The 10,652-nt window shown below is 38.4% G+C and overlaps 1 protein-coding gene across 1 annotated transcript; it reads left to right on the top strand.

The window, feature by feature from the left end:
• Positions 1-4,676: 4,676 nt before the first annotated feature.
• LOC113318320 (cellulose synthase A catalytic subunit 4 [UDP-forming]-like) lies at positions 4,677-9,291 on the top strand. The gene is made up of 12 exons (XM_026566464.1): positions 4,677-4,836; positions 4,927-5,128; positions 5,210-5,337; positions 5,426-5,498; positions 5,594-5,744; positions 5,855-6,467; positions 6,558-6,695; positions 6,839-6,964; positions 7,049-7,261; positions 7,389-7,901; positions 7,989-8,339; positions 8,421-9,291. The coding sequence occupies exons 1-12, from the start codon at positions 4,753-4,755 to the stop codon at positions 9,000-9,002; spliced, it is 3,174 nt and encodes a 1,057-aa protein (XP_026422249.1). The 5' UTR covers positions 4,677-4,752; the 3' UTR covers positions 9,003-9,291.
• The last annotated feature ends 1,361 nt before the right edge of the window (positions 9,292-10,652 follow it).

The raw sequence follows: 10,652 nt of genomic DNA on the forward strand, positions 1-10,652 counted from the left end.
GTGTGCCATTCACATTCACCGAGTAGGTAAAAGTGGTAATACATAACATGATATGCTCTATGAATTTACCTGGAAAATGCAACACAGTTAGACTGTTGTAAGCTTTTTGTATATATATTTTTAAAGAAATTTTTGGGTTCTTAGTTGGTGGTGAAGTTCTAATGTGGTGAAAAATCTCTGTGGCAATGGATATATTATCATGTATGGCCCTGTTGGGGACAAAAGCACTTTGGTAAGGGATAATCATGAATTGGAGTAATGGTCTAAGTCTATCTACCAGAAGTTTAGATATGACTTTATACACTACATTGCACAGGCCTATTGGTCGAAATTCAGTTGGTTTGTCGGGTTTTCTGATATTGGGATTTGGGTGATATTGGTGTGGTTGAAAGGGGGCTCCAATTCTACCTTGTCGAATAAATTTTTCACCAACGTAATGATTTGTGGGCTTATGGTGTCCCAAAAGACCGTCAAGAACTTACTTGTAAATCCATCGGGTCTTGGGGATTTCTCTGATCCAATGCTCATCATAGCTTTCTGTATTTCTTCATTTGTAGAAGGTTTCATTAATTAAGTGCAATGGTAATTTGAGATTCTTGGTGCAAGTCCGTTGAATAACTCCATGTCTATCACTGTTGAATTTGCAATATATTGCTTTTCAAAATGACTTACCAGCATGTTTGCAATCTGTCTATGATTGTCCACCCAAATGTTGTTGTTATCCTGTAATTGATGGATGTGATTTATCCGTCAGTTGATAGTGGATTTGGTGTGGAAGAATGTTTTGTTAAGTTCTCCATTGTTGATCCATTCTACTCTTGATCTTTGTTTCCAGTAGGTATCATACCAATGTTGCAGCATCATATGTGTATTTCGTGTCTCCTTTTCTTGTTATAGCTAAAACAACAGTTCAGTGCCAGTTGTGGTTGCACATTTTGTTTGAGCAAGTTGGATTTGGAATTCAGCTTCTTTAATCAAATCTGGGAGATGTCCAAATGTCTGCTTGTGCCACTGTTGTAGCTCATTTGCCGTTTCTTGCATCTTTAGTTGTAAGTTGAGGTCCAAGTCCATGACATTTGTTTTTTGCAAGGCAGAAATGAAAATCTCTTTCATTTGTGGTTGAAGAAACCAGAGGTGTTCAATGGGAAAATTATTTGAAGCTTTTCTTGACATTGCTTTTTCTTGAAGTAAAAGGGGGTCGTGGCCTGCTCCAATTCTTGGCAGATGTCGCACTATAGCATGGATGTTTGTCTATCCAAACTTGGTTTGCTAACTCCCTATCAAGTCTCTCCTTGATGAAGTTGTTGTCAGTTTATCTGTTTTTCCATGTATACGCATCACCTTGAAAACTAAATCAATGAGACCATTAGAGTTGATGAAGTTGTTAAAATTTTTGACTTGTGTTGTAGTCACAGTTCTGCCACCTTTTTTCTCGTGCTGGGCTATCACGTCATTGAAGTCTCTCATGATTAACCATGGGCTTGTTGGTGGTGAGATATATTTGTCAAAGTTTTGCCAGAGATATTTTTGAGTTGCTGGTTGTGGCGGTCCATACATTCCAGTGAACGCCCATGGTTGATCATTACAAGAGTTTGACAAAGTGATAAAAGCATGCAAAAAACTATGATTAGCAACTACAACTGATACATTGAGGTGGGATGTCTACATCAGGCAGAGGCCACCTCTATGTCCCGTACAAGGAACCGAGAAAGAGCTATGAAATCCTAGACCATTTTGCAAAAAATACATGTGATCAACAGACTCTAGAGTTTCTGACAAAAAAGCTAAACTTGGTGAAACCTGCGTGAGTACTAACACAGTTTCGAAACTGTCAAAGGATTGCGTATCCCTTGACAGTTCCAAACTAAGAAATTCATGGTTGGTGCGGGTGTTGGGCAGGGACAACACCTCGCAAAGATTGGAGTGAAGCTGCGACATCAATATATTCGTTGAAAGAAAGTTGCCAAGCAGGTCTAGTAACACTGGAAGAGGCCTTGGTGGTTCTTGCATCATTGTTTGTTGGGGTGGTCACTTGTTTTGGTGGTGGTGAGGGTGCAGCAGTTGGCTGTGTTGTCGTGTTGTTTATTGAGTCGGAGGCCTTGTTCTATTGCTTCTCATCTCTTTGGCTCTAGTAGTTGGTACTTCAAATGCAGGTGCACTGTTTCTGATTGATTGTTGTTGCTCTAGCTGAGCAATGGAGGAAAATTTTCTTGATTTGGGTAGGGGAGGCTGTGCTGCAAAGTCTGGTGTACCTGGAAGTAGTAGATGTGCTGGTAGTTTTGTAGGTGGTGTGGTTGTTCTTCTTTTGTAGGTACGAAGAGGATTCATGACCTGGTGGAAGTCCTCATGCTTGGAATTTGTTGTAACTACTACTTCTGGTTTTCCATTTATGTTGTGAACCAAAATATTCACTTTTGCATCCCTGCGCTGTAACACATTAAGGAGAACTGTTGTGTAATCAGGATTAAAACAAGCAAGCATCTGTGGATACCAGTTTTTTTTTTCTGGGTATGTAGCCTGATCTGAGATTTGACCTGACTGTTGACCCAATTGTTGACCCAAATATTGATCCATGGATCCAGAGTCCACAGTGTTGGTTTCTTCTGGTTGGGCCGGTTCTTTTATTTGTTATTGGGTTTCTGTTGAGTTAGCTAAGTGATATGTTCAGTCACATGTGTGACGAACCTACTTGTAAACTTAGTTGTCTTACTCTGGGTAGTTTCTAGTGGGACCTTCTGGGCAGATATTTTTTCGACATTCTTATTTTCGGCAGTATTTTGTGCAACATCTTTTGATGTGGCACCTTCTTTATTACTTTGTTGTGGCGGCTCTATTGGTAAACTTGTGGCAGCTGTTTTGTCAGGATTTGTCGGTGAAGTAACTAAGTTCCACACCAGTCCTCTCCGAGTCATCTCCTCTGATAAGTGAGTGGGGAACGTTTTTTCCATGGTTGGTTCAGTAACCCTAATAGGGTTTGAAGTGTCCTATTGATCTTTCGGTTCCTCTTCTCTCCGGTTCATCTGGTGTTGCTGATGGTTGTGGTGAAGGTTTGGCGTTTCTGATTCCCCTCTGGTATTTGCATGCGTTGTTGAGGACTCTTCTAGGTGGTAGTTGGCCATGTTGTTCGCCTGCAAGTAGTTAATCCTTTGGGGTTTTGTGAAAGTTGCCTTCATCCTTGTGTTGAGCCGTCCATATGGGTGGTTGGGGAACTGCTTGTTGTTCATTATTTTTTCAATGCCCAAAAAGTTCGTGCAATCCTTAAAAGCATGTCCTGGAAATCCACAAAGAAAGTAGAATAATGGTTGTTCTCATAAGCAAATTGAACCCACAGACCTGTACCAATTTTTAACATTACTCCTGGCATGAACGGTTTGTTGAGGTCCATCATGACATATACTCTTTGAGGAGAGCTTGAAAGGTCGATTTGCAGTACCGTTCCCGTTTCCGATTTTTCCACTAATTCCCGGATCGACTGTTCATCTGACCAGTATCTTGGCAGATTGAGAACTTGAAACCAGAAGGAAGCAAACCTAAAACAGTCTTTGGGATGTTTGATGAATAAACTCTAGTCTTCAACTAAAACCACATGTTGTACTACTGCCCATGACTGATTCTTAAGAATGAAGTTCTTGTCTCTTTTATGTTCCAAGGACAATTGAATAACATGCAGGTAAGCACTTGTTCCCATATGGTGGAATCGAATGGGGAATAACCTATTCAACATAGCTTTCTTCAGTTGGTAGAAATCTATGTTGCCTCCAAATCCTTTATAGCCAAGCTGTGTTCATTATGAGATTGAAGGAGATTCTGTATCCTTTCTGTGAGAAGAAAAATAGGTGTGTCTAAATCTTTTTAGGTTGTAAGGGTGTTGGTAGGTGATTGTTACTTTATCGCTTGCCGTGCTGTGCTATGCCGCGTGCTTACACGTGCCATGTGTTCTGTCAGGCCGATGTGTCTATTTGTCTGACAAACACAGTAAGCTATCGTGTTGTGTCCGTGACATGCCAGATCATTTATTGTGTTGTGCCAAAATTTTAGCGTAATGTGTCGTGCCTCAGACAAGCATACTCTTGTGGTGTTCATTTAGGAGAAATAAATAAATATAATGTTCCATTTTCTTTATATTTTTATTTGTTTCACTGTTTTTTTTTTTTTTTCTTCCTGCAGTTTTTGTACTAATTTCAAGGGCACATCCAGGATATCAATCGGGGGGCCAAATGTAATGGGCCATATAGAATTTTTCATGTAGTAACCCACCTGTAACATGCATTAGAAGTTAGAGAAGTTTCAGGTAAAGATGAGTCCGACCCTCCGGGCTGCGGCATTACTAAATGTTAGGCAATGAACACGTATCGTATCAATGATAAATGATAGACGTGTGTGATGAGGGAGATTGGTTATTTTATTTTATTGAAAAGAAGAAGAAAAAATGAGTTGATTGAAAGGGTGAGCCACAAATGACAGATATATTCAGTAATTGGTATATTTTGGTAGTATGCATAAATTAGATTTAATGTTGAGTGTAAATCTACAAGCTTACTAGCCTTGGAATCGAAGCGACAAACCAACTAACCACTCTTTAACTTCTGATCGACTCAAACTCCTACTACCTTCTTTTTCGACTTCTCAACTTACAGTTTGGTACAATAGAAAACAACATTTCTCTCTCTCTACTTCACTATCCCATAAAAAACCTTCCCGCACTCTTCACTCTTCTTCATCTTCATCATCTTCTTCATCAATTTGGCTGTCATGGAGCTGACCTCCACGACGGGCTTGGTCGCTGGTTCTCATTTAAGAAATGAGATGCACGTATTGCATGGCATGGATGATCAGGTACATTACTCATCCTAATTTGTCGTTGATTTTTGTCAAGTGGTTGTTATATATATTGCGTTGATTCAATATTATTTGTTTTCTTTTTAGCCTCGACCACCTACACGACAATCCGTGGTTCCAAAAATTTGTCGAGTTTGTGGTGACGAAATCGGATCGAAGGAGAATGGTGAAGTGTTTGTCGCTTGTTACGAATGTGGGTTCCCTGTATGCCGGCCTTGTTACGAGTATGAGAGGAGTGAAGGAAACCAATGTTGCCCTCAATGCAATACTCGTTACAAGCGTCACAAAGGTAAATGTGAAAAAAAACATACATTCATAAAAGCTCTTGCAAAGACATAAGATCAGACACTTAGTCACGTATTTATTGCAGGGTGTCCGAGAGTAGCGGGAGATGATGAAGACAATGTGGATAGAGACGATTTCGAAGATGAATTTCAGACTAAGAACAATCAACTTGAAACACCAAACCAGCATCATGTTCAAGTCATTAATCCTTCGGTAATACAATCGAAATATTCATATTCCTACTAACATTATACAAATTTTTTTCTTCTATGGTTAACTCTTAAATTTGTATAATTTATAGGAAAATGGTGACTATAATCCTCACCTGTTTCGTCATCCAAATGGACCAGCTTACTCGTCAATTGCAGGAAGTGGTAATAACATTTTTCCCAAAAATATGACATAAAATTTTCAAGAATTTTAGTTTTTAGTACTTAAATTTAACTTTGGCTTTTTTCGGGATATGTAGTTACTGGTAAGGAGTTTGATGGGGAGAAAGACATGTGCAGCAATGTAGAATGGAAGGAAAGAGTGGAGAAATGGAAAGCTAAGCAAGAAAAGAGAGGTTTAGTTAGTAAAGACGATGGAGGCGAGGATCAAGGAGATGAAGACGATGTTCTGTATGATTCATTGTTTAATCTTTAATTTCACGGGACCTAATCTAATCTATCACTTATACACGTTATTCCTTAGAATTGCCATATTAATGTGGACCTTTTTTGTTATGTAGAATGGCTGAAGCACGCCAACCTTTATGGCGTAAAGTCCCAATTCCGTCAAGCAAAATCAGTCCATATCGAATTGTTATTGTTCTTCGGCTCATTATTCTTGGTTTTTTCTTACATTTTCGAGTTACCACACCAGCAAACGACGCATATCCATTATGGTTGATTTCTGTTATTTGTGAAATATGGTTTGCATTTTCATGGATACTCGATCAATTTCCAAAATGGAACCCAATCAATCGAGAAACATATCTTGACCGTTTGTCTTTAAGATTTGAACGAGAAGGTGAACCAAGCAAGTTAGCGCCGGTTGATGTTTTCGTGAGTACAGTGGATCCGTTAAAAGAACCACCAATTATAACAGCAAATACCGTTCTTTCAATCTTAGCTGTTGATTACCCGGTTGAGAAAGTTAGTTGTTATGTGTCCGACGACGGTGCTTCAATGCTACTATTCGACGCACTGTCAGAAACAGCCGAATTCGCAAGGCGCTGGGTTCCATTCTGTAAAAAGTATACTATTGAACCAAGGGCTCCTGAATTTTACTTCTCCCAGAAAATTGATTATCTGAAAGACAAAGTTCAAGCTACGTTTGTGAAAGACAGGAGAGCTATGAAAGTAAGACATTAATTTTTTTCTTCCTGACCGTATATGATAATTCAACCGGAAAAGGATAGAACCGGTCTAACAGTATAACTGAATTTCCAGAGAGAATATGAAGAGTTTAAGGTGAGGATGAATGCATTGGTGGCAAAAGCACAGAAGAAACCAGAGGAAGGTTGGGTTATGGGAGATGGAACCCCATGGCCTGGAAACAACACAAGGGATCATCCTGGAATGATTCAGGTATCTGACAGAATAACCCTTCAACTTTTGTCAAATATACACATACATCTCTAAAACATGATCACTTAGTTGAGTCACTAGAGAAGTTTAAGATTTTGGTAGAAATTTTCTGTTTTGTGGAAGTTAACAATCTATCACTACAGGTTTACCTCGGAAGTGCAGGTGCACTAGATGTGGAGGGTAAGGAACTTCCCCGGCTTGTTTATGTCTCACGTGAGAAGCGACAAGGTTATAGTCATCACAAAAAAGCTGGTGCTGAGAATGCATTGGTGAGCATTTCACTAAAACTGAATATGCATAAATTATGATGTGTGAGCTGTGAGGTGAGACGATTTAACATATTGTTCATTCAGGTTCGAGTATCCGCCGTTCTTACAAATGCACCTTTCCTTTTAAATCTTGATTGTGATCACTACATTAACAATAGCAAAGCTATAAGAGAAGCAATGTGTTATCTAATGGATCCTCAACTGGGAAAGAAACTCTGTTTCGTACAATTTCCCCAAAGATTTGACGGTATTGATCGTCACGATCGATATGCTAATCGCAATGTTGTATTCTTCGATGTAAGTTGCTCTACGTTCTAATTGAATTAAGTCTCATTTGGAATCATATTTAGATTTTGGGCTTGTATGAAACCTTCATAGTCCAGCTCAGTTGTGAACAACTAACTGAATGCCTTGTTTGATGTAGATTAATATGAAAGGTCTAGATGGGATTCAAGGACCAGTTTATGTTGGAACAGGTTGCGTCTTCAACAGACAAGCATTGTATGGATATGATCCACCAGTATCAGAAAAACGGCCTAAAATGACCTGTGATTGTTGGCCTTCATGGTGTTGTTGCTGTTGCACTGGTTCGAGAAAGCCAAAATCGAAGTCGAAGAAAGGACTTAGAGGTTTATTTGGAGGGATGTACAAGAAGAAGAAGTCAATGAAGAATACTTACTCAAAGAGAGGTTCAGAGCCCATCTTTGATCTTGAAGAGATTGAAGAAGGATTAGAAGGCTATGACGAGTTAGAGAAATCATCTTTGATGTCACAGAAGAATTTCGAAAAGAGATTTGGTCAGTCTCCAGTTTTCATTACGTCGACACTCATGGAAGAAGGTGGTCTTCCCGATGGAACAAACACTACTGCTCTTATTAAGGAAGCTATTCATGTTATTAGCTGTGGATATGAAGAGAAGACTGAATGGGGAAAAGAGGTAACTATATCTATTTTTGATAACTCTGATGTCTTATGTGGTAACTTCATTAAAAAGGTTCTTATACTGACTTTGTTTTCCAAACAGATTGGATGGATTTATGGTTCAATTACAGAAGACATATTGACAGGGTTCAAGATGCATTGCAGAGGATGGAAATCGGTGTATTGTAATCCTAAGAGACCGGCTTTCAAGGGTTCTGCTCCCATTAATCTTTCAGATCGGTTGCACCAAGTTCTGCGATGGGCTTTAGGTTCAGTTGAGATTTTCATGAGTCGACATTGCCCGTTATGGTATGGGTACGGTGGGAAACTGAAATGGCTAGAGAGATTTGCTTATACAAACACCATTGTCTACCCTTTCACTTCCATTCCTCTTCTGTTTTATTGCACTATTCCTGCTGTCTGTCTTCTCACTGGCAAATTCATTATCCCCACAGTAAGTTGATTTGGTCTTAATATACACTAGCTCAGCTAGTTGAATTGTTTTAATCTGACTATGTTTCTATGTTTACAACAGCTTACGAACCTTGCTAGTGTATGGTTCTTGGCTCTTTTTCTTTCCATCATAGTAAATGGTGTACTAGAGCTCCGGTGGAGTGGTGTTAGCATTGAAGACTGGTGGAGAAACGAGCAATTTTGGGTAATTGGAGGTACTTCTGCGCATCTTTTTGCCGTCTTCCAAGGTTTTCTGAAGGTACTTTTTGGAGTTGACACTAATTTCACGGTCACTTCAAAAACTGCGGAAGATGCTGAGTTTGGTGAGCTATACCTCTTCAAGTGGACAACACTTCTCATTCCTCCGACTACCTTGATCATCCTAAACATGGTGGGAGTCGTAGCTGGAGTTTCTGATGCAATCAACAATGGATATGGTGCATGGGGACCCTTATTTGGGAAACTTTTCTTTGCATTTTGGGTAATCGTTCATTTGTATCCTTTCCTTAAAGGATTGATGGGAAGACAAAATAGAACTCCCACCATTGTCGTTCTTTGGTCCATCCTTCTTGCTTCAATTTTCTCATTGGTTTGGGTTAGAATTGATCCATTTTTGCCGAAGCAAACAGGACCAATTCTTAAGCAATGTGGTGTAGAGTGCTAGTAGATCTTCTTCCTACATTCTGCACTTTGCTTTGCTTACTGTGTCTTCTATTTCGAATGACATTTTTTGGTTTGATTGTTTTTTCCTGACTACATATGTTTTTGTGTCTCAGCCATGTGTTAGAGATTGCTGGTTTGTATATAAGTTTGAACTCAAACAGAGCTTGTCATTCGGTGCAGTCATGCAGATGAAACTTCTTGTTCGAAAGAATGAAAAATACATGTAAAACATTGTCATGTTAGCAGTAATCAAATGTACACGAGATGTAAGGATTGATCTTTGTTTTCTTGTAGTGGTTTTTTGGGTTCCCTCGAAACCGTTGCTTAATCTCAAAAAAAAAAAAAAAAAAAAAAAAAAAAAAAAAAAAAAAAAAACTCATGAAACTAGTACTGTCCACAAATTATGTTAACGTACAAGTAATAATAAATTATGCGTATCTTTGAGTCGGGTCATCGATTAGACGGAAATTAAATCAAAGAAAACAATGATTAAAGTGGTTCGGCACTAACGCCTACGTCCACTGAGGAACCTCGTAGGGTGAATTAGATTGATCTCCAGAATCATTGTGCTGAGATAACTTTACATTTACATTCACGCTCTTATTTATAGTGTGATATGACTAAACCTAAGAAGATAATACCTTAACTAAAATATCTTGACTAGATAAATATTTAGGAAAATATAAAGATTACATTTAATAATTTTGATCTTGTAATCTGTAATTATCTTCTAATATCTTCTCTTCATGGACATTGCACGGACACCTCGGTATCTTCTCTTCACGTACGGTTACCTTGATATCTTGTATATGGGGAATATATTTCAACACCCCCTCTCAAGTTAAACACGGAAATGTTTTGAAGTGTTTAACTTGAACCATCTCAATAAAATGTCTTGTAGCTTGAACTTTGATTGTTGACCATGGTATTTGATCTTCGATGACAAACCACGATAGTTGAATAAAGGAAAGCCGCGATAGCAGAAGCAACAAAATGATAACTGCAGGGTATATATGTAGGTCTTTTACGGAGAATTGGCTTGATTGGCCAATGGACTTGATTGTTAATTACTAACCATACGAGAAATTCATGTTGAGTCCATGTTGAGAAACATTAATGGACTTCGAAGAGACTCCTATAAAGTGAACACAAAATGGTAAAACAACCCATTTGGAAAGATTCGGAAGCTAAGATGAACCGATCTTGATTGGAGACGCATAATAATTTTGGAAACATCCCAGCACAATAATTTTGGAGAGTAAATGAGTTTCTAAAAGACCAAAAAGAAAGAAAAAAAGGTCTCGACAGTGAAAGAGAAAGATAATTGATTTCGATCTGCAAATAAAATCAATTGCCGAATATGCGACTTAATTGATTTGACAACAAGATAATTAACGTATCCATAGGAATATCCAACAGTGGAATTTGAATATCATTGGTTCTGAAAAAGTGTAAAGATGAACACAGTGATTGATATTTTGTTGATGTTAAAATAAGATCTTGGATAAAGATCTAAAAGAGATATATTATATCATCGACCAGACGATAGCGATTTCGATCTTGGTGTTAGATCCATATAGTGATTAATGGATTCTAAAATGTGATATATATATCCCAAACGATATTGGTGAATATTTTCATAAGAAATGAG

This window comes from Papaver somniferum, chromosome 10 (genome assembly GCF_003573695.1).
Source record: "Papaver somniferum cultivar HN1 chromosome 10, ASM357369v1, whole genome shotgun sequence".
Taxonomy (NCBI): Eukaryota; Viridiplantae; Streptophyta; class Magnoliopsida; order Ranunculales; family Papaveraceae; genus Papaver; species Papaver somniferum.